This window comes from Aphelocoma coerulescens, chromosome 14 (genome assembly GCF_041296385.1).
Source record: "Aphelocoma coerulescens isolate FSJ_1873_10779 chromosome 14, UR_Acoe_1.0, whole genome shotgun sequence".
NCBI lineage: Eukaryota > Metazoa > Chordata > Aves > Passeriformes > Corvidae > Aphelocoma > Aphelocoma coerulescens.
The window spans coordinates 9,451,771-9,475,214 of record NC_091028.1 but is presented as its reverse complement, the minus strand read 5'-3'; the positions used below and the strand labels follow the sequence as shown (position 1 = coordinate 9,475,214).

General features: G+C 50.8%; 1 protein-coding gene across 3 annotated transcripts; it reads right to left on the bottom strand.

Annotated features, from left to right (window-relative positions):
- Positions 1 to 234: 234 nt before the first annotated feature.
- MSLN (mesothelin) lies at positions 235 to 22,926 on the bottom strand. Of its 3 annotated transcripts, none has more exons than XM_069030113.1 (31): positions 22,810 to 22,926; positions 22,096 to 22,214; positions 18,427 to 18,572; positions 18,056 to 18,134; positions 16,291 to 16,331; positions 15,907 to 15,928; positions 15,770 to 15,797; positions 14,621 to 14,705; positions 13,534 to 13,695; positions 13,140 to 13,342; positions 12,812 to 12,903; positions 12,114 to 12,244; positions 11,468 to 11,589; positions 10,906 to 11,068; positions 10,399 to 10,614; positions 9,998 to 10,168; positions 9,427 to 9,573; positions 9,246 to 9,295; positions 8,653 to 8,773; positions 8,110 to 8,195; positions 7,393 to 7,522; positions 7,120 to 7,310; positions 6,296 to 6,386; positions 5,755 to 5,866; positions 5,289 to 5,473; positions 4,775 to 4,921; positions 4,405 to 4,538; positions 3,604 to 3,731; positions 2,930 to 3,024; positions 1,675 to 1,864; positions 235 to 1,238 (listed from the first exon to the last, which is right to left on the bottom strand). In XM_069030113.1, exons 4-31 carry the CDS (start codon positions 18,096 to 18,098, stop codon positions 1,144 to 1,146), a joined length of 3,381 nt encoding a protein of 1,126 aa, XP_068886214.1. In that variant the 5' UTR covers positions 18,099 to 18,134; positions 18,427 to 18,572; positions 22,096 to 22,214; positions 22,810 to 22,926; the 3' UTR covers positions 235 to 1,143. The 3 variants fall into 3 exon arrangements, with proteins under 3 accessions (XP_068886214.1, XP_068886215.1, XP_068886216.1); XM_069030114.1 differs by having other exon boundaries at positions 22,096 to 22,151; XM_069030115.1 differs by having other exon boundaries at positions 235 to 1,235; positions 22,096 to 22,926.
- Between the last annotated feature and the right edge of the window lie 518 nt (positions 22,927 to 23,444).

Sequence of the window (23,444 nt, the reverse complement as noted above, 5' to 3'; positions counted from 1 at the left end):
TCTGCCAAGGCAAGAACACCGAGCCCAGCTCCACCAGGGATTTCCTGTCTATCCCATCCCGCTGGGATCTGTTAAGCAGTGGGACAACTCAGGGATCTGAGTCACTGGTGGCCCAGCACCGCAGCTGAGAGACCCCCAAAATCATATTTAACTTTTTTCATGAACTGCTTTTGGATCAAGGTTTGTTCAAACCACACACAGACTCTCACAGGATGATTAGCTGGAGATAATTTATCTTGATTACTGTTCAGTGCTATACAATAAAATATCAATCAACTATTTTTTCCTAATCCAACGTGGGTTTTGAAGTGTTTAGTGCTTTATGGGGAAGTTTTTCCAGCATAAATCCAAAGTCTGCAGTGAAGGACAAATCTGTTCCCTCTCTATAAAGCTCAGATAATGAAGATTGATGCGATATAAAATAAATAAGTCCCTTTTTCCCTCCCAGACTCTCCTCCTGGAGGAAAGGGGGAGGGCAGGAGCTGGATGCAGGTTGCACTGAGGGGGTTTTTGGGACAGATATTTCCAATGAGCGGGAAAAAAATATGGAAAACCTTGTACAAAAGTCCTTTCCCCTCCACATGAGGAATCTGAGAATGGCCTCAGCTCTTAAGTGTTGAGCAGCCAACCCCAAAGAAAAGTAACAGGCAGATCCTGGGATTCTGAGCACTTAATCTGGGGGGATTCCAGCAGAAGGAAGGCGAGGCCAGCCTCAAGGAAGAGCAGACATTCATCCATTTGCTTCTGGCATTTTTACTTCGTTCCAGGATTTATTTACAAGAAACTGGAAAACTTCAATCCCACCCTGAGGTCTTGGCAGTGTCACAAGGTCAGGCTCTGAGAAATGTCACTTTTAACCTACAGAACTCACCCTTAAACCCAGCAGTAAGATATGGTTTAGCAGTGGTTTGGGGTTGAACTGGGCTTGGGCTGTACCAAAGGCAAAGATCCTGCTCCAAAGAGTCTGGAATCTTCCCTTCAGATAGAACTGGGGTTTTTTTTCCAAGGGATTTAAAAGCCATAAGTACCTAAGAGTGAGTCCTGGGCTGATCCCAGCTGCCTGGAGCTCCAGGTCTCACCCCAGGTCTCAGAGCAGGGCACAGGCTGGTCCCCCTCATCTTGGTTCCTCGTGGGAGGAGATGGTCAAGACAAGATGGACACCATGAGGAAACTGAGGAGCAGGGCATGCAGGAGGTGGAATGCCATGGCCACGGTCCCCAGAGGGGCTGAGGACACTGCTGGAGGACAAAGAGGGGATTAGAGCAAAGAAATCAGTGACTGAACCACTTCTCCAGAGGGAAAACATCCCTCTGTGCCCCATCCATGGATTCTCTCTGCCTTTCTAACCATGGCAAACACCAAGCCGAGTTTGGGGGTTGGAACTGGAGGATCTTCAAGTTTCCTTCAACACAAACCACCCTGTGATTGTGACTCGAAGCCCAAATCCAACAGCCCCAAGGAGGGAGGCCTGGAAGTGCTCACTCATTTGGGATATTCAGCCAGTGAGGCTGCTCCCAGTGGGATTCCAGGGTTGCTCCTCATGTTGGACCCAGAATTTGCCCTTCAGGGCTTCAGGCCCCTCAGCAGAGCTGAACTTGCTGCCCCAGTTTTACTCCTTGCTGCAACCCCAAAATAAACCTTTAAAGCCCAACCATGAGGGGTCCAAAAAAATACCTGGGAATTTGGGGGTGATGATGTTGATGTAGCCCTCCTGCATGCCCCCCGTGAGCCCGATGTGGAGTTTGTCCAGCTCCGACTGCTTCTGCACCTGGATCCATGCCCGGACAGGAGTCCTGTACTGCCACTGGGCCAGCTCAGGGAGGTTCATCCCCAGCAGGCCCTGAACCTCCGAGGGTGTGAGGCTCTAGGAGGAATCACAGAGCAGGGATTAGGGCTGGGAAGGCAGGGATGGAAATGACCCCTCTGGCCTGGGAAATGATGGGGTTTCCACTGGGAGAAGAGGGAAGAACAAGGACTAAGTCCCATGAGCGGTTTCACTGGGACAAGCTTCCCTCAGGATGTGGTGGTTCCCCAAGGGCTCTTTCTGTTGGTCTCTGATGCCAAATGTCCTACACTCAACTGGCAGTCCCATCCAGAAACCACTGGGATTTCTGCCCAGATTGGTGACATTATTTGTTGCCTTGTCTGGAGATCTTCGGTCTCGTGGGCCTGTCCCCTGCTCCTGCCACTATGAGAACGTGTCCTGTGGGGTATGCCCAGCCTCTGCCCTGGAGGGAGGCCTGCTGAGATCAGGAGATTGCACAACCTCCCAGCAGCACCCCCTGGAAAAGGCAGCCACCCCTCAGTTACAGCGAGAGAGGACACAGACCTGTGATCCTCTTGGATCCTTTGTAACCCATTGGCTTTTACCCTCTCGCACCCACTCCTGTCTCTAGCCCTCTGCCCCTGTGGGACTGGAGAGCTCGTCCCTGGCCTCCCTTCATGGGATGCAGGCTGATAAAGCTGCCTCATGCAGAACTGCTAAACGAGCCTCTCATCTCTCTCCTCCTGATCTGGCCTGGAGATTGCCCCACAGAGCAAGAGCTGAGATCACGAGCTGAGAACCACTGGAGAGCTGTTAGCCTCTCTGCAAAGGCCTTCTGGTGGCTGAGGGAACCACACGGACCCCGGGAAGATGGCTCCTCACGGGACCATCTCTGCACCGGTTACAGTTTCCTGGGTCTGAGCTACAGACCCTACACCAGCTACCACACTGCTCTGAAGAAATTCCACTGGCTTTGCATCCAGCTAGGACTCCAAATTCTATTTTTTAAGGAATTTCAGGCCATTTCTCTACTTTCCATTGGTCTAACATTGCTCTAGATTTGATGGAATCGCTCCTGATTTCCATCAATGGACAACACAACCAAACCCAACCGCTCAACATAACAAAATGCAGGGAATTAAAGAATTCCAAGGCCCAGCTCACCATCAGAGACTCTCTTCTCAAAGTCACAAACGTGCTCATGTTCATGTTCACGTTGCCTTTGCTGAGAGCCTTGAGATCCGCAGCAGGAGCACCCCCTGGCACCAAAGCAAGGAGAATGTCAGGAAAATCAAGGTCCCAAAGGAGCCATGCTGGGTGTCTGCACAAAATGAGGATTGCTCCACAATTCATTAGGCTGGGGCTGATAACACAGTGAGGTCCAACTGCAAAATACATGGATGCTCCTCCTTTTTTTATTGGAAGTTATTTCGTTGAGCATTAAAAATCTGTGATAATGCCAGTGGAAAGAGGGGTGAGAAGAATTTGGAAAAATTCTTGGTTTAACATGGAAAAAAAAAAAAATCAGTTTTGTGACATGGAAAAGGGCTGTGAGATAAATCCTGAGTTTGATTTTCCCTGTGATGGTCTGGAAACTGATTTGGGCAACTTAAAGCAGGCACAGAATCCTTCAATAATATTTTATGCCATCTACAGGTTGGAAAGACAAACTTTTAACAACTTGGCTTTGAAAATTCCCAAATTTTAGACAGATTATGAATGATTATAGTTTTGTTTTATTATGTTTAATTTGTTTTATTATTATTATTATTGTTTTGTTATATTTTGCTTGTGGCCAAGAGTTCTCTTTCCCCATGACACTCTGGTTTTTTACATACCCAGGTAAGGTAAGATCAGCTGATAGTAAGCAGGTAAATGGTGCTGGTCAGAGAAAGCCTTTTTGGCTTTCTCATATAAGATATTCTTTGTCTCCTGTGAGCAGGCTGAAGGATCCAGAGATGCCAACCTGCAGAAAAATAAAGATTTTGAGTAAAAAAAGCTTTTATTATCTTCAGCCTGGTCAATTTTCACATATTCTGAGTGTTTCTCTGGGGTTCTCTGCACAGCACAGGTGATCCCTTCTTCCCAGATGTAGGGAGAAGCTAAAAAGAAAAAGAATGGCTCAGTTTCCTGCTGAGAATTTGTCCTCCAAGTGATGATGGCTCTGATGGTGCCCAATAAATCTGTGTGCTTGCCAAGATGTAATTAATTAATTTCATTTACCAGTCTTTCAGAGGAATCTAAACTGGAAATGCTTAAAAACCACGAGGATGTGGCACTTGAGGACATGGTTCAGTGGCGACCATGGTGCTGGGTGATAATCTGAGGCCTTTTCCAACCTTAACCATTCAGTAATTCTATGGAATTAAATGTTATTAACTCTTTTGCAGATGAAATCATGCACAGAGTCAGATCTGCTGCCTGCTGAGCTAAAATAGAGTTTGATTGGAAATCTGAGCCCTGCCTGGCAGGATGGAGATCAGCAGGATGGGCACCAGCAGGTGTTAAACCCCGAGACAGAGCGGGTTCTGAGATGCTTCTTAAATTTCCTTTCCCTGAGAGCAGAAAAAAGGAAAAAGCACTTGCAGATGGGAAAGGGCTTTTGGAAGAAGCCAAGGACACCCCAGTTTTTGACTCACTTGAGGCTGGGGGGGTCGATGGCCTTCAGCTCACTGGTGTTCAGCAGGCACACGTATCTCTTGCCGATGGCGTTCAGGGCCGTGGCATTCAAGGCATTGCCCAGCCCCACGTAGCGTTTAATTGCTGCTGAGGCCTGGAAACACAATTAATGTGATCAATTTAATTGAATCAGAACATGTGGCTTCATCCCCAAAAGAAACACGTGCAATAATTACAAAAATATAATGGAGTAACTTCTTCAAATTATTCGTTTGGGCCTCGAGGATGGGTGATGACACTGTGGCAACAAAGCTGCTTCAACCACCTCAGAACCCCCTCAGTTAATCTTAAACCAGCCCCCAAACCAGGAAAGCAAAGCCAAGCCCCTACCAGGGAATCCGAGGGCTCATTTTTCAGGAAGGCAGCCAACATGTCAGCTGAGCTCATCTTCCAGGTGGAGATTTCCTCTGGGGTGATGAGGGGAAGGAAAGGGCCCAGGTTGGAGAGCAGGTTTTCAGGATAACCATTGGGATACCTCTGTGGAGACACTGCTGTTATGGGTACAGAGTGGGGCAGTGGGACTGAGGGAGCTGGGGTTTACTCTGAGGGAAAGGGGAAATGATGATATTAGTGCTGTTTTCAACTCTCTAATGGGAGATTGGAGGGAGGATGGAGCCATGTTCCTCTCAGAGGTGCCCAGTGAAAGGCTGAGGGGAAATAGGCCAGGAAAACTCAGATTAGATCTAGAAATAAGAAATAAGAAATAAATATTTTCCCAGTAAAGCTGGCCAAACCCTGGGAGAGGAGCCAAGAGACAGTGGAGTCACATCCTTGGAGATCCCAAATTCACCAGGTCCTGAGCAATCCCATCAGTGGTAATTTGACATTTTAGGGCTGGTATTACCTCATCCAGGTATTCCTTCAGCACAGCCAGCTGTGGGTTGCTGAAGGGGTAGGTGAGGATCTGGGACAGGTGATTTTCCAGGGAGACATTCCAGAGGCAGGCGTGCAGCTCCTCGGGGGTGTAGAGGGCAGGCATCAGGTCATCATTCAGAATGGCCTCTGTTATCTCCTTGTCAGCTGGGCAACCTGGTAAAGCCATGGCAAACTCAAGGTTAAATTAAATCCTTTCACTCCAAGCTTTGAACCTCAGAATCATTTTGGTTGGAAAAACCTCCAAGATTGATCTGTGCCAGATCCACACTTTGTCACCAGCACTGAGTGCCACGTCCAGGAGTTCCTTGGACACCTCCAGGGATGGGGACTCCAAACCTCCCTGGGCAGCCCCTGCCAAGGCTTGACAAGCCACGGGCTCCAGGTGACCTCTGGTCCCAGTGGGAATGCCTCTGGATCAGAGGGAGCTCCCGTACCATCCGCTCGCTTGTGCCGGCGAGGCAGCAGCTCCCCAACAACGGTGCCCAGCTCTGCCCTGGACAGAGGGGAATCCCAGGCAAAGTTTCTCAGCCAAGTGGTCAAAGCATTCTGCAAGGAAAAGGGATCATCAGGGGGATTTGGGAATCCTGGATGTGCCTCCAGCACAACCCCTGCTACTCCAGGCTCTGAGCCCGGAGATCTGGCCTTGCTGAGCCAAAAGCAATTCCTGAGATGTTCCAACTCTCCCTATCCCCCAACCCGTCAGTGACTGTAGCTCCTCACAAAGCACTGTGAGAGTTATTCCTGCTCTTCTCACAGTGACAGGAAGGGGATGACCGTGACCTGGATCTGCAGTTCCAGGTTGTCAGCCCGAGGAACCCTCACTTCTCACAAACCATCATCCCTTTGGCACCAGGCTTCTTTTAAAAGGAGAAACTGCTGAAAGCAGATTGGCTCAACAACCCCCTGCATATTTCACCCAAACTCCAGGCCCCAGGAGTGCTTCCCAAACTCCCCAGCCCTGTCTGAAGAACTCACCTTGGGAATCTGCTGCAGGATGCTGTGACCCAGCACAGGGATCAGCCCGCTGAGCTCGCTCAGGGTGAAGGCTGACCACGTTGCAGGAGGCCTGCAGACAAAAAATGAGCAGGGATCAGCTCTCAAGGAAGAGCAAAACCAAAATAAACACCTTAAAACCCCCCAGGATTATGTCCTCGTAACATTTGACACTAAGAAAACACAGGGATTAAATCCTAAAACACCTGCATCACTTCCTGCTGCCCAAAACTTCGTTGCAGCAGAGCAGAAGTTCTCAGGGACATGAATCAGGGCAGCTGGGTGGGAAAATGGCCTTGAACAAATACATTCTTTTCTTAAGCATGGAACCCAAAGAATTCCTGTTGCTCACTATGGCTCAATTCAGTGCCAAGATCTCGGGGCAACTGTTACAGGAAGGAAAATATTTTGCTTCCGTCTGTGTTAGGGATTTATCAAACATCTGTCACTGGACAGGTAGAGGCAGAATGTTTCCTCAAAGTCTGTGCCTGACAAACAGCTTGAAGTCACCTGTGATCACCAGGTCAGTCAGAGAAGTTTGATTAATGAAAAAAAAAAAAAACCAGAAGAAAAGCTTTTATAACTAGAGCAAGAGAGACAACTTATTTTTCAGGAGAATTTCACCCAGGCCTTTCAGCTGAAATAATTTCAACTAAAACAACATAAAAGACCCAATGGAAAGCTCAAAAGCAATCAATTTTTGGGTTTTTGATCAAGGTGGTTGGCTGGAGTTCCCTCAGGTCTTAGTAGGACAATGGGTTTGATTAAGAGAACAGTTTGGTGATGTTCAGGAGAAAAACCCATACCCAAAGGTGGTGTTGCCACTGCTGATGACATCCCTGATTGCCTCTTCTTGGTCAGGCAGGAAAGATCCACACTGGCTCAAATCCTTCAGCAAACTCCCACCAGAACTCCTGATGTATTCCCCACCCAGGTCACAGACCAGCCGTCCCAGAATCTCGGCATTTTCCTCATTTATTTGCGTGCCAGGGATTTTCTGAAATGAAGGCAGAGGCATTAACAGGGATGGAGCATCCCTGGATCCCAGCCCTGCAGGGTCCCAGTCCCTCCCCACGTACCAGACACGCCAGAGCCTCCAGGAGCAGCTGCTGCCTCCGAGGGGCCTCTCTGGGCAGAACATCCACGTTTGCCTTCCCAACATTGATAAAGAACTGGCTGCAGCTCCCTGTAGCTGCATAGTCTGAGGGGCTGGAAAGGCAAACACTTCATGAATTCTAGGGAATGAGAGCGAGCTCAACACAGAGTGTCTGATAAAACATCTTCCACACCTGCACACTGAACTCCAGGGGTTGTTCTTCCCTAGTTCTCTTCTAGTCCACATGCTTTAAAAATCAATTCTCACCTTAAGGAAACTGTTGTGAGATGCAGCCTGAAACTCTTCAGGGTTTTGATACAGAACCACAGTGGGAAAGTGGTGGAACAAGGAAATCCACTTTATTCCCTGTTTTCTTTGATGTTGTAAGGGAAAAGCACATTCAGAGGCCTGGGAATGCTAAAACTTGGCCTTGGACACTTCCAGGGATGGGACAGCCACAGTTTCTCAGGGAAATCTGGGCCAGGGCCTCCTCACCCTCACAGGGAAGGATTTCTTCCCAACATCTCATATAAATCTACCCTCCTTCAGCTTTCTGCAATCCCATTTTTTATTGCCCAGAAAGAGGCCTAAACAACTCTGAAATACAAATCAAACTTCACATTACCAGCCTGGTTATAAATTAATCCTGCTTTTCCCACAAAATACTAAGGCAACACCATGAAAAGCACAGCACAGTTACCTTAAAAACAGCAACAGGTCTTTAGGGTAACTGTCCAAATCCTTGGGAATCCCATGCAGTGTCACCATCTTCAGTAAGCAGCTCAGCTGGAAGGACACCAGAGGTTGCATCAAGGAGAGAAACCACCATTAAACAGAAGAAAAAAATAAAATAAAGATCTTACTCTGCTCCAAAGAAAGAAAGGAAAGAAAAAAGGTGAAAAGAGATGGAAATTGGAGGGTTTGGTTCCCTGAGAACCAAACTGGGTTTGGACTTCTCCTCTCTTCGGGGAGATTCAGAACGGTGGGAGGGACACCCAGGACATTTGCTCACAGGAATGAACCCACAGGGATCCTCCAGTGCAGCTCCTGCCCTGCCCAGACACCCCAACAACCCCCGCTGTGCCTGTGTCACCCTCTGGGGGAAGAACCTTTCCCTAAAATCCATCCTAACCCCCTGATACATCCCTGTTCCAGCCCCTTAACTCCCAAGTGTTGTTCTGGCTGAACAATCCTCTTTGGAACCTTCAGGACAACATCAAACACTTGGGAATGTTGGAACTACCTGGTCCTGTTCCAGCCTGACGTTCTTCTTCCTCATGACTTTGGCCAGCTCCTGAAACCTTTCTGCTCCCACAGCACTGGCAGCTGCACAGGTGAAGCCTTGGAGGACAGACTGGGAAAGCCTGGGGATTTCCAGAAGGAAAATCAGAAGGGAAAGGCCTTCAGGAAGGTGTATTCAGAGCAGGACACTGTTGACCTCACTGTTTTTCCAGATATAAATCACGGTTTTAATCATTTTCATCTCAAATATATCAAAAGATACATTAGCCCCTCTAAAAGAATCCCTGGAACTGTCCTGTGGAAGGCTGGCATATTCCCTGATTGGAAATGCCTTCCAGAGGCAATCTGGAGCAAGATTCCAGGTGCAGCCTGAGCCAGAAGCATCATTTTAGAAAGAAAATGTGGCCTCTGGGTGTATTTTACAGCTGAGCCCTGGTAAATCTCAGTGTTCCATGTCTGTGTTTGGGTTCACATTTTATTTCCCATCTGTTTCTATGGATTCAACAGGGTGGATGTGCCATATGCACCACAGGAAACACGGGAATTGCCAGGAAAACACACAGAAAATGGAAGGAGAGGAGGAACCATCTCTACCTGCTGAAGTCAGGCTCTGCCTTTACCACATCACTGAAAAACATGGCAGCCTGGGAAGCAAAGGCAGAGGTCAGTGGTTTTCCAGGAGAAACAGCTCCATTCCCAGGTGGATTTGTGGAACTCATGGCCCCACAGAGGCCAGGGCTGGCAGGGAGGGGAAGGAGGATCCCACCCCCATTACCTGCTCTCTGGTCCACGGTTTATTGTTGAGGTCCTGCACATTTGGCTTCTCTTCCCCAAAAACAAGCAGGGATTTTGGAATGTAGCTGGCCAGAGCACTGGGAATGAGTTTAACCAGCTCAGCGGGGTGGCCAACACTGGAGGAAACCTTTAAAACACCCAACAGAACAAACCATGGAAATCCCACACAGTTTCAGTCCAAATCATGGCAATATCAGAACCAGAGAATTGTTTAGGCTGGAAAAGACCTCCAGGATCAAGTCCAACCTTGAATTAATTCTGCTCCATTTATATTCTTTTCCTGGGAACATTTACTGGGAAGTAGTTTCTGGGACCACCCCGTAAAACAAATCACTCCTGCCCCTGTCCCCAAGAGGCTGAGCAGGCCAAGGACATCAACACAGGCCCAGTGACAGGACTCGAGTCACTTATCCTGCTGCCACCCTGGCTGGCCATAACAATTCCCACAGGGAATGCTGTCTGGATGTGCAGCTGTGTCACACCTGGCCCCAGGCAACCAGTGCTCCCAGTCCTGCTCCTTTGTGAGGTACGAAGAGGAAAAACGAGGTCACCTTTTCCACCAGGGTCCTTTTCAGAGCAGAGGGCAGCAGGTCCATGTGCTGGGCAAACCCGGGCAGCTGGAGGGCCTCCAGGACAACTTTTGGGGGCAGGCTCCAGAGTGTGCTGCTATTGAGGCCACCCACCAAACTCCCCAGCTGTGCCAGGCTCTGTCCATCCAGGATCTGCAAGGGAATCCCAGAATAATTTAGGCTGGAAAAGACCTTTGAGATCCTCAAGTCCAAGTGGTGCCTGATCCCCATCTTATCCCCAGCCCAGAGCACTGAGTGCCACATCCAGACATTCCTTGGACACCTCCAGGGATAGGGATCCCAAACCTCCCTGGGCAGCTCTTTCCAGTGCCTGACCACCCTTCCCATGAGGAAATTCCTCCTGGATTTGTGGGTCTCTGTACCTGGTAGCCAGAGTGGAGCAGTTTGGTGACAATAGCCCTGGACTGCTCAGCCTTCCAGCCACGGACACTTCCCAGGGCAGGAAGAGCTGCTTCCAGGTGCTCCTCAGGGATGCTGTTCTGGATGCTGGACACAGAGAGCCCCAGGGCAGCCTGGCCCAAGGCTCCCAGGACTGCTGGAGAGAAATCCTCCAACTTCCTCACCAGGGAGGATGCGACCTGCAAAGGCCCCACAGAGACAGAGCAGAGTCAGGGGAGCAAGGATGGGAGCTATTGGATCCCACAGCCTCTGGAGGTCTCTTAAATCCCTGGATTTCTGGCTCAGGTTTTCATGCTGAAGGCTGTGGATGGACCATTTCCAGCACTGAGAATTGTGAGGTGACGAAAACCCAGCCAGACACCACAAAAAAGACACGAGATGACCTAGAGGAGTGTGACAGGAGGGGACACACGAGCTGGGCCTCAGCCCCACCAGGTTTTGCGCAGGTGAGTGAATTCCCAGGGGCTCACCTGCAGTTCCTGCGCTGCCAGGGAGGAGGGAGCTCTCTTTCCAGGCATTCCCTTGGTCCATGGGCAGCTCTTCCCGAGCCTCTGGGCCACACCCAAAGCCTCCTCCCTGCTCAGGTTCCTCACTGCCGAGGGGCTCAGGGAGCAAATAAATCTGTCTGGGAGGCTGCAGGGAGAGGGGAAAGGAGAGGCTGCCAGTCAGAGAGTGGCTCCATCAGACCTTTCCCCCTTTTCCAGAGGGTGCTCTTTTCCAGGCACGTTTCCCCTGACTCCTTTTAGCTCAGATGATGCCAGTGCTCCAACTCAGAGAGCTGAAAAACTCTGGGCATGCTGCTGGCCATCAGCTGGAGCTGGCACTGCAGGGAATTCATCACCCAGGAAACAGAACTTGGGATCTGGCCCTCCTCAAGACCAAGGGCCGTGGGATTCTTTGAAAATGAAACCCTTAAACAGAAAATTAATGGAACCTTTCAAGAGGTTTAAATGAAATCCCCACTCAGACTCTTGCTGTGTCACAGTCCCACGCTGAGCCATCCCAGGAAATCAGATCCCATCAGATCCATACCTTGACAGTGGAAAACCAGGAGCAGAGGTCAGGAGGAGGGTGTAGTACCGAGCAGTGTCCCGGAGCAAGGTGAGGTTCCTGACCATCTCCACATCCACCGGATCCCTGGCAAATTTTTGAAGCTGAGGGTGAAGAAAAACAAAAAGGGAAAATAATTCAGATGGATCCTTCAATCCTGACAGTGACAATGGGACAGTTCGAACCAACCTCAGGGTTTTTCACCTGGGTTTAAAGTTGTGCTGAGTTTTGGGGGTTTTTTTTTGTTTTCAAGTAAACACTGGGATCTTGATCAGTTTTGGGGTTGTTCCTCTTACTGACTCCAGTTTGCTCCCTGCAGGATTCCCTTTGTGAAACCAACTCCTCTGCAAGTCCCTCATCACGTGATGGGGGGAAATAATTGCAGTGAATGTTCACCTCAAATTAATAGGAGAAATATTCCTGCTGGCAGCATTCCAGGAATTTCAGGGCCAGGTTGGACAGGGTTTGGAGCACCCTGGGATAGTGGGAAGTGTCCCTGCCCATGGCAGGGGGTGGAATAGGATGGATGAGCTTTAAATCCTTCCAACCCAACCATTCTGGGATTCTGATTTTGCTCAGGGCAGGATTGTGACCTCCCAGGGTCTCCATCCCCGAAGGCTGCACTTGCCATTGGTTCATCCCCAAAAAGCTGCAGGTCCTCCACGGTGGCATGCTCCAGAAAGGATCCAAGATAATTCCGAAACCAGGCAGTGGAATTCAGACCAGGAATGGCCTCACTGTAGCATTTCTGGCTGGATTCTGCAGTCAGAAAAAGAGACACCATCAAACTATAGCCAGGGTCAGGAAATCAGTGGGAATTGGGGATTTCTGGGGGTGGAAGAGGATTCAGTCTATCAGGGAACTTGGAGAGCTCCCTGGTCACACCTTCCGCTCAAATCCACGTGTTCACACCACAAATTCCCATGGGACAGGACAAACACCTTGGGAAAGAATCCCAGCCTCCCCAAATATTTCATCCCCAGCCGCTTTCTTCCTCCCTCCAAATCCACCAGAAGCTTTTTGCAGGACGTTCAATCTGTGCATGGAAGCTCCTGCCTGCGTGCCTTTCTGAGCTGGATTCAACTCTCAGAACCAAACCCTGCACCTCCTTTCCCCAGCAAAAGCAGGAAATGCAGTGAATTTAAATCAGCATAGCCCTGACTGTGTCGATTTGTAAAAATCTTGTGCTAATAAGGCCTTCAGGCAGGGAAATGATTCCCGAATCCACTAATTACCAATATTCCCAGCCTGTTTCTATTGGAGATTCACAAAAACCCTGTGAAACCTCAGCCCTGTGACAGATCCCATGGAAATCAGATCATTTACCATCCTGGATGAGGAAGTGCTTGATCCCAGTGTAAAGATTCCTCTGCTCCTCCACAGGAAGCTGGGAATAGATTCCATCCAGGGCAGCAACTCTGCACACGGGTAAGGAAGGCAAACACCTCAAACGTTGCTGAGGTCAGGGTTGGGCTCTCACAAAACCCACTGATATTCTCAATCCTATCCTTTTCCAATGTGATTTTCCCTCACAGGAGCCCCCAGGATGTCCCAGGATGCTGCTGGAAATGGTCCATCCACAGCCTTCAGCAGGAAAGCTGAGCCAGAAATCCAGGGCTTTAAGACATCCAAGGAGGGGACATTCCTCACTTACACCAGCCGGAATTCCTCACAGGACACATCCTTGGCATGGAGGCAGCCAAAGACCTTGGGCTCCACCAGGAATGGCTCAAGTCCCTCATGGACCCACTGGGCCAGCACTGGGGGGCTCTCAATGCCAGGCACTCGCAGCATCCTTTCCCACAGGCCATTCATGAGGATCAGGCTCCACTCGAGGGAAAGGGGCACGTGGGAAAACTGGGAGCAGAAGAGGAGAAGAAACCCCTGAATTCCAGGGAATTCTAACCAGACATCAACATAAATCCAAGCAAATCTGAATTCTAGGGACAGAAATTGTTGGCTCTTTCCAAAATAAGGTAAAAAAATCAGGGGATTTAAAATAAAGCCTTGTCCTGGAGAACAAACAGTTGGATTTGGGGAATACTCACCCGCTGGCTGAACATGGTCAGGGAGGCCAAAAGCTTCTTGGCATCATACTTGGAAAAGAACAGAATGGAATATTCTGGATCGACGGCTGTGGCAGGTTTAGAGGCCAGGCAGGAATATAAGGATATGAGGAAATCATCCTGAAGGTCCTGGAGCCAAGCTCCCTGGAAAAGAAAAGGGAAATGCAAATGAAGGTGATAAAGGATGGGTCATGTTTAGAGGTGAAATCACCTTCAGGGGGCTCACCCATGCCTGGGCATTTGGGAAGGGATTCCTCCCTTGAGGGGGGTAAAACACTGGCACAGGTTTTAAAAGCTTTTTCCAAAAACCTCCCCCCCAGAATTGCCATTTGATCTAAGTAGAAACTTCCCTGGGAACTCTCTAATCCCCAAACATTTTTCAGGGAAACAGTTTACAAACAGAAGACAAAAACAAAACCAAGAAAAAAACAAACACCAAAAAATCCCAAAACCCACAAAATCCCCCCCAAAAACCCCACTGACAAATATTTACAGAAATGCCATCTTTTTGTTGGAAATATTTACTGAAAAACACAAATTGCTGTCAATTTAATTACAATTACTGGCAGCAACTTAAGAGATAAAGACAAAAGCAGGAAAGAAAGTAAACCAGGAATATTCCAGGTGGCATTTTCCAGACTGCAACCACTTCTAATAGTGTTTTTACCCCTTTTAATTGTGCTTTTACTCCTTTTAATTGTGCTTTATCCCAATGGCCCAGGGTGACTCTCCTGCAGAGACTTGTTCCAAAGCTGTGATGCCAATTTTTAAAGAGCCAATTTGATTTGGAAAGTTCCTTTTTCCCACCTTCCTTCTCACTTGGGTGGTTTGGAGAAGGGAATCTCCACTTCCAAAAGCTCTCCGTGGTGGTTTGGCCACTCCTGAGCCCCATGGCACAGAGCAGGTGTCCCGTGAGGGGTGGCACTGCCACACCTCGGGGTTGGGGGTGGATGAAAACCCAGACTGCTCTAACCCACAGCCACCACTGGGGCTGTTTTTAAGCCAGAAGTGACGGAATTCCCAAGGAAAACAAATCCCAGCGCCACGGGAAGCAGGGGATTTTCCTTACCTGTGCACAGGCGAATTGGCCAAAAGTGAGGCTGCACGGGGACGTTTGGCCTCGGGCCACCTCCAGGAACTGCTCCGGGCTGGCACTGGGAGAAAGCAAGGACAGCACTGGGAAAGCTGCAGCAGCTGGGGCAGGATGGGCTGGGAATGGGGGAAACTGGATGGGGAGCTGGGGCAGGACTGGGTGGGGATAGAACTGGTGGGGAGCTGGGGCAGGACTGGGTGGGGATAGAACTGGTGGGGAGCTGGGGCAGGACTGGGTGGGAGCTGTGGAAGAACTGGATGGGGACAGAACTGGTGGGGAGCTGGGGGTAGAACTGGAGGGGGTAAAACTGGAGGGGAGCTGGGGCACATCTGGATGAGGGTGCAACTGGATGGAGGCACAACCAGTTGGGAGCTGGGCACCAAACTGGATGGGGGCAGGACTGGTGGGGCACTGGGGAAGAACTGGGTGGGGAGATGAAAGCAGGACTGGCTGGGGACGGATCTGGATGGGAATGGAACTGGAGGGGAGCTGGGACAGAACTGGAGGGGGACAGATCCAGATGTGAACTGGCACCCCTCAGCAGCCCAGCTGCAAACCCGGCCCAGAGCACATCTGGCAAGGACAGATTGAGTGCCTGAGTGTCCCTGAGCAGCGTTTTGCTGGCTGATTGTTCCCCCAGGCTGGGACAGCTCTCCTGGGAAGGATCCAGCCCTCCCAAACCAGAGCAGGAGCAGAGCCAGGTGGCTCAGCCCACACAGCAAACACAGAGGGACAAAGTGACAGCACAGGATGAGGATTGCTGGCAACAGCGACAGGGGACAGGTGGATTGTTGACCCTCAGGTATAAATCAAGATCAGTGGAGGTCTGGAGTGGAGCTGTTTGAGCCCCACTTGGAGCCAAGATAAGCTCAGCACCAATGCCAAGGTTCTTGGCTGCCTCCCCAGGGCCCGGCCCTGCCTTTCTTTGTCCTGCACAGACACAAAACCCCAGGAAAGCACTTTCCCTTCATTGTTTGAACAAGTGCAACCAGAGCCCTCCCTGCCCTCAAGCAACCCCGGAGCTTTTTGGGCAAAAAAGGGTTCAGAGCGATTTTTTTTAACCCAAGAAACCAGAATGATTCCCAAGGAAATGCTGCCACAATCATTTGTGGATGGCTCACATACCTTTGCACCGAGGCACACACGGCAGATTCTGATTCCCAAAACAAAAAGAGAGACAAAGATAAGGAATTGTGAGAGGAATTGGCACACAGAACCCTGTCTGAATTTTCCTGGTGGAGGATATTTGGGAAGAAACTCACCATTGATGGGGGAGCTGGAGCACTGCACCAGGAGAAAGAGAAAAGAGATGTGTTAAGATGCGGTTCTAACATTATCTGTGATCACTGCAGACAGACAGGTGGGAGCTGCAGCCATTTGGATTGGGATGTGGCCTGAACACACTCAAATCCCAAATCCAGACCTCCCAGTCTGCTAAATTCATACAAGTTACTGCTCTGTATCTCAAGTAGCTGGAAAGTGCCAGGTTATCCCATCCCTCAGGCATGAGGAGGGAATGTTCTCCCAATGATCTGAGCACCGTTTGAGTGTGGTTCCAGAGGAAGGGGGGTTGGAACAGGATGACCTTCAAGGGCCCTGCAACCCAAACCATTCTGGAATGTTTTGAACACACGGATTTGCCTTACCAGCTGTGTCCCAGCAGCAGCTGCAGCAGCTCCCTGCCACCCTGGAAGACAACGAGCCGTGGTTTTAGAGCAAACCCAGGACAAAGCTCATTCCCACCGCTCAGCCCCAGCCACCCCTCAGCTCCCTGCAGGGTTTTAATGCTCATCTTTCACCCAGAATTTCACACTCTCCTCCCTGCTGTGGTCCCTGAGGGGTGACAGACACGAGGTCCCCCTCTGGCCCCCCAGCTCAGCCTGGCTGTGTCCAGGTGACACGAGGGATGTCCTGCATCTGTCCCCAGAGAGGGACAGCAGGGGAACGACAGAAACAACACTCAGGGGACACTCCTCTCCAGGATTTCCTTCCTCCAGAGGCAGGGATCAGCTCAGGAATCACCCCAGTTATCATTCCATGTGCTTTTAGCTTTGCAGCTTCTTGCTCCTTACAGTTCCCCCACATGGGAATTGGAGCCTGGCCTGTGCTGGATTTCACTTCTTTCTCCCGCTAATGCCTCAGATGGATCAAAACCCCTGTGCTGGTGTGGGAACCCCAGTGCAGGACAGCTCTCCCCCAGTCCTGCCCCAGAGCCCAGCAGGGATTTACCAGGAAAAGTCAAACTTCTCCTTCTTGGCAGCTCTGCACAACCCTCCACCCGGCTGTCCCTCATTTCCCAACTTCCAGAGTGATCCTGATGGCACCTTCCACCTCCCTGCCAGTGCCCCGGAGCTGGGAAGGTGGGAAATGCCAGGGTAGGAACCCAGGAACAGCACACACGGGATGAACCCAGCAGGAGGGTGATTCCCTGAGCCTGCCACGCTCAGCATCCCTCATGCACAGAAAAAAGGGAAAAGTGGAGCTTCCCAGTGTTCCTGGTGGGACAGAACCAGTGGAATGAGAGCAGGGAGAGGCAGGGGACACAGGGAGGGGCGGCTGCAGCTCCACAGCCACGGTTGGATGGCACAGGGTGATGGAGGAGGAGGGCAGTGCCTTTCCTGGGTGTGGATGTGTTCACAATCCCAACAAACTGCATTAGGGAGGGATCTAAAGCAGCTTGGATGAGTCCTTAATTAGCACAACACCTTTTTTGATTACCAGCTGCTACACCTTTGTAATTATTTAATTAATGGAGAACTGTCACTAATTAACAGACAAAGGAACCTTCCCCTAATGGGGTCCAGGGGAGCTGGAGAGAGACTTTGGACAAGGGATGGAGGGACAGGAAAAGTACAAATGGCTTCAAACTGCCAGAGGGCAGGGCTAGGGGGAATATTGGGAAGGAATTCCTCCCTGTGAGGGTGGGGAGGCGCTGGAATGGATTTCCCAGAGGATGCCCCATCCCTGGAAGTGTCCAAGGCCAGGTTGGACAGGGCTGGGAGCAAGCTGGGACAGTGAAAGCTGTCCCTGCCCACGGAACTGGATGAGATTTAATGTCCTTCCCAACCCAGACTACTCTGGGATTTATTATTCAATATTCAATCAGTTGTGATTATTCCTCAAGGGCTTTCCCAGAGACACCTGGATACTCCAGCAAAAGGAACAGGGAGCAGACAGCACTGAATAGACAGAGGAGAATCAATCCCATTGCATCTTCCCACCCTGTTTATCACCAAAACAAAAATATTTCGCTGACAGATCCAATAACAAACAGGATAATGAAAGGCTGGGGATGCAGAGCACCCAACAAAGTCACGTTCAGTGGTCTGCCAGCACCATTTCCCCTCCTGAGGATTATCTCTGGCATGAAAAACCCTCCTGGGACACCCCTCCCTCCACAGCCAGACTCACCCAGCAGGAGGAGGAATCCCAGCCCTGGGAGCAGAGGAGGCATTTCTGGACAGGTCTTCAGAACACCCACAGACGTCACCTTCGTTCAGCCAGGAAATTCCAAATAGCAATAAATTAATGGCAAAGCCAACTCAGAGGAGGAAAGTCAAAGGTGGCTGTGTCACGTGGAAATCTGGATGTGCCAACACCCTTCACAAACCCCAAAATTAGACCCAAAAGAGGTGAAAAACTCCTGCAGGGTCGGGAAAGCGCAGGGAGAATTTGGAGTTAATTAGGGCAGCTCATTGCTGTCCACGCCCTGAGCCAGGTCCGTGGTGGCAGAGGGACAGAAGGTGGCACAGCCTGCTGGGAGGGGACCCTGTGACACTCACCTGTGCCTGCTGGTCCCAACTAGGCAGGCTCTGGGCATAGCAGGCTCCTTTTCACTGAGCAAGCCGGGGGGTGGCCCTGGCTCCTCCACCTGCATCTCTGCGGGATGGATTCGGCCACACCCTGAGTCCTTGAGAGCACACACGGGCTGTAGGACAAATAACCGGGCTGTTTGGTAATGCCTGGCATTCCTAGGATACAGCAGAAGCTGGATTTCCTCCCTGCCCTGCACCGGACAAAAATCAATCCGTGCTCAATCCTCCAGGTGCTCAGGGAATGTTTGGCACCAGGGAATTTCACTTCAGGAGCTTGAAATGGTTGGGATTTCTTGAAAATCTCTGTGCATCCCAATCATCTCCACCTGGGAAATCCCGAAGAGAAATACGTGGGAGTTCTGTCAGCCAGTCAGGCCGTGGAATGGGATGAAGCTGTGCCAGGGGAGGGGTAGGATGGGTATTGGGAAAAGGTTCTTCCCCCAGAGGGTGCTGGGCACTGCCCAGGCTCCCCAGGGAATGGGCACAGCCCCGAGGCTGCCAGAGCTCCAGGAGCATTGGGAAAATGCTGCCAGGGACACGTAGGGTGGGGTTGTTGGGATGGATGATCCCTGTGGTCCCTTCCAGCTCAGGACATTCCACTATTCCACATCACATGGATGTCAGACTGCGAGCTGTTTCTTTGGACACTTCAGGGTAATTTTACATCCTCAGATTTGGAGAAATCACTGTTTGGTCACTTTATTGGTGCTAGTCCAGACAAGTTTTTACAAAGCCCAGTTCTTTGTAAAGAAGGGGCTTGCCCATTCCTGACCACAAATAACTCCTGTTGGTGTCACTGTCACCTCCCAGCACCACCACACCCCCACTTTTCTCACACTTCATGTCCTTATCAGCTCCTCTGGAATTAGCGCAGCAGCCAGTCACAAAGGCAGCTAATCTGACTCAGAGGATCCCCAGAATTAGCGTGGCTCTCACCAACACCCACCCTAAGCCACCCAAATCCATAAAAATCATCATCATTCTGTAATTTGGCCAATTCACAGAGTTCAGAGTGAGAGGCCTCTTCTCCAGGATACCCAGAGGAGGTGTCCTGGAGCTGGATGGGGATTCTTCCCTCAGGGTTCAACTATCAAAGCTCTGGTGTTTTGCACCTTTTGGAAATTCAGCTCTCCAAACAGGCTGTCCATGACAGGATCAGATGGAAAAGTGCTGGGTGGGGAACTGCTGGAAAATCTGTGGCTCCATATGAGAGAAACAAAGGCTCTGCCACTGCAGCCGGACCAGAGTCATGGAATGTTCAGGGGTTGGCAGAGATCATCCAGTCCCTACCCCAACACCTTCCACTATTCCAGGTGGCTCCAAACCCCATCCAACCTGGCCTTGGCCACTTCCAGGGATGGGACATCCCTGGGAGAGGTGCCCAGCCCACCCCAGAGGTGCCACCAGGCCTGCACAGGTGTGTGAGGGGGATTTTGGACCTCACCTGCAATAAATGATCCCCTTTAGCTCAGCACAATTACACACGAGCCCTATCTCTGCCTCCTTTCCCTCTGCAAGATTCATTCTCCCAAAAAACCGATCCCAATTCTGCACCAGGATCACCAACACACAGCCCTGGGTGGGAGGAGAGGCTGTGGAAAAGCTGCGGAGGGTGGGACAGCCCCAAAATGAGTCAGAGCCTTCCCACCCAGGCTGGCTGGGCTTGGGTAGCACCAGGCACGGCTCGAGTGTCCTGGAGTGCCCCTGAGGCGGGCAGGGGCTGTTCCTGTGCTCAGCCAGGTGTGACAAGGGACAAGAAATCCTCCCCGATCCCACCTCCAGCAGCACGGGCACGCCCCGTGCCGGGCAGCCGGGACAAAGGGGCTTTGTGCTGGCTCAGAAAAGCCGGGTCTAACCCTGGCTCGGCACAGCAGCCCTGTAAGGCTCAGGCTTTGCCCAAAACCAGTTAAACCACAGCAAAATTCCTCAGGCTGGCACCACTCACCAGGACATCCCGGTGCCCTCCTGGCATTAACCCCAAACACGGCCCAGAACCTGGAGAGGTCTAAGAACGGGAATAACAGAGCAGAAAGGGAGAAAGCTTCAGGAATAAAAGCCAAAAGGGGCATTAAAAGATAAAAGCCTTGCAGGTGCTGTGGAAATTGCTATAAAGGCTCAAAGAAAAATCCAGCTGTGCTAAGGGGGCAGAAAGGCAAAGGAGGCTCCTGGAAGCACTTTCAAAAACTCGAATTTAGTTTTATGTTTATTCACTGTCTTTTGAAGAGAAATCTGTCAGGGCCCTGCTGGGGCAGCACAGCCCAGGTATGAGAAGAGGATTTGGAGATAGGTCTAAAAGAGAAAGTGAACTCATCCCGTGTCTCGTGTCTGTCACAGATCCCTTCATTACGTGAGTCCAGGAGTGAATCTCCCATGGAGATGCAGCAAAATGTCCAGACAAGGTAAAAAATCCTGGGGAATCTGGGAGCAGCACATCAGGGCACAGCTGCACTGTCCAAACCTTTGGATCAGCGACTGACACAACAGCAGCTTTCAAAAGGGTCTCTGGAGGGAAAACCAGAAGGAAGAAGGGAGACATGAAGGTCAGTCCCAGCCCAGAGCAAAGCTCCTCTCCCTGCAGGGCCAGGAGCAGAGGTTTCCTGCTGGAGCCTGGGCGGTGCCCGGAGATGCCAGAGGGGGACAGAGGGACACAGGTGATGCCAAACCTGTGGTTTGAGGAATAAACAGCTCCCAGCCCACAAAAATCACCTTGTTAGCACAGGTCATCCCTGGCACTTGGCTCTTCCTCTAATCCTGCCTGAGAGAGCTCAGCTTTAGAGGGACTCAGCACACGGAGGAAATTCCCCAGTATCTCAAAGTCTGGGTGAAACTTCTCCCTTTCCTCTCCAGAAGCACGGACGAGGCGGCTCTGCCCAAACCTCCCCCAGGGAGAGCTGTGACCGCAGTGACCCGGCCAGCAGAGCCCACAGCAGATCCTGCTGCTCCCCCAAACCCCTGTCCCCAGCCCTGGAGTCACCCAGGAGAGCTCTCCAGGTGCTCATCCCTGGATTAAGGGTGGATCAGGCTCACAACCACCTCACCTGGAGCAGCGTTCTGTGCTGGCAGCCTCACAGGTGCCGGGACAAGGCACGGGATGCATTTTTGGGAAGCCTCATCCTGGGTTTTCCTCCTGAACCTGCTGTGGCAGGGCTGGGAGGGGCAGGGGTTTACCAGCAATGGGGGATTGGGATGTTCACAGCATTTGGGGCCGTTCCAGCTGCCACCTTTCCCTGCAAATGCACGGATTCTGAGCCTGGCACAGCCCTGTGGAAGGATGTGCAAGGTCAGACCAGCCCTGTGACCCCGGGGGTGACGCAGGCGCTCGTTAAATGTCACCAGCAGAGAGGTTTTTATAAACAGAGCAATATTTGCTTCACTAAGGAGCTTGTGTCACTCTGTTTGCTCAAGCCTCCAGTTACGAGCTGGGAATATGGGAAAAGAAACAGTTTTGGCTGCGAGGTGCTGCTGAGCCCACACCCAAAAATGCCAGAGGGGTCAGCAGAGCCTGGCACTGTGGGTTTGTGTTTCACTGCTCATGCAAGACCGTCTGTCCCAGGGAACGAGGGACAGGACAAGAGGAAATGGCCTCAAGTTGAACCAGGGGAAGTTTAAGTTGGAGATTAATAAAAATTTCCTCACCTGAAGGTTTGTCCAGCCCTGGCACAGCTGCCCAGGGCGGTGGTGGAGTCACAGTACTGGAGGGATTTAAAAGCTGGATTTGGGGACAGGTTTGGTGGCCTTTGGTGGACTTGGCAGTGCTGGGGGAATGGTTGGATTTTGAAAGGTCTTTTTAAACCTCAGTGATCCTGTGACTCCACCCTCACTTGAGGGGGCTTTTAACTTGCAAAGAGAGAGGGAAGCCAGGGGTCTAAGAGGCCTTTTCCTACCGCCAAACACTCCGACCCCTCTAAAACCCAATCCTGATTTATCCCCTGCTGCCGGAACTGCAGAGCAAACCCTGCCCTGGCCACACAGCCCTCCCACGGCTGCCTCCTGCACCCTGAAGGAAGCGTCACAGAGACAATGAAGACACAATTAAAAGGCCAAACAGCATCAAATATCTGTTTATAGCTGGAATGAAACCCCAGCCGTTCCCCTGTACCTTCCTGGAGGTTTACACAAGAGATTTTCCTTGGTTTCTCCCTCCCTCCCTCTCTCTTCTGTAATATTTGCATTGCACAAGTCAAAAACCACCTACAGCTACCACTCCAACCCTGTCCCGAACTGCAATCCAAACAAGCTAAAAAAGGAAAGGTAATTGCTCTGACGTCTGCTTTCCCTCTCTCCTGAGGTTTGGTGACCCAGCAGCCTCTCTAGAGAGCAGAAACGTGTTCAGCAGTGCCCCAGCCCGACCTGTTCAGCATTCCTTATTCCCCAGTACCAAGAAGCTCCAAGAAAAGGATCCTCCTGTAGGAGTCCAGCACCTGGAAAGAGGCTCTGGGCGTCCCCAGGTGCTTCTCACAGCAAGGCTGACACCTGGTGATGTGACAGAGCAGCTTAACATGTGCAGGTGTAAACGTAAATATAAATATAAATATAAATATAAATATAAATATAAATATAAATATAAATATAAATATAAATATAAATATATACACACAGGGGTGTGTGCAGAGTCACCTGCAGTGGATGCCAGGCCCTGCACAGCCCAATCATGAAAACCAGAACAAAACTCGACTAAACCCCACCTCTCACTTTCCCTGAACTCCCCGCTGTTCCCAGCCCTAAATCCTGTCCTTAAGCACCCCCTCAGCACCCGGCTGTGCCGAGCACCTGCGGGGATTTACCCCGGGGGAAGAACGGGAAGGTTTAACCCTTTGGTGCTGCAGGGCCGGGTCCGATAAAGGAGCAGGAACCCAGCAGGAGCTGCCCCCCATCCCCGTTCCAAAAGGGACACAGGAGCCGCAGGGGGAACGTCCCCTCACTGTGAACCTAATTCTCACAAATTATATTATTATTCTTATTATTACTATTAACCTTTCAGAGCC

Excerpts from the sequence above, each read along its gene's own strand:
- MSLN (XM_069030113.1), bottom strand. The coding sequence starts at position 18,098 with ATGCCTCCTCTGCTCCCAGGGCTGGGATTCCTCCTCCTGCTGG. Across the intron at positions 12,904-13,139 it reads TGTGAGGAATTCCGGCTGGT|AGTTGCTGCCCTGGATGGAA; the intron begins GTAAGTGAGGAA and ends ACCCGTGTGCAG. Across the intron at positions 9,574-9,997 it reads AAAGGACCCTGGTGGAAAAG|GTTTCCTCCAGTGTTGGCCA; the intron begins GTGACCTCGTTT and ends GGTGTTTTAAAG.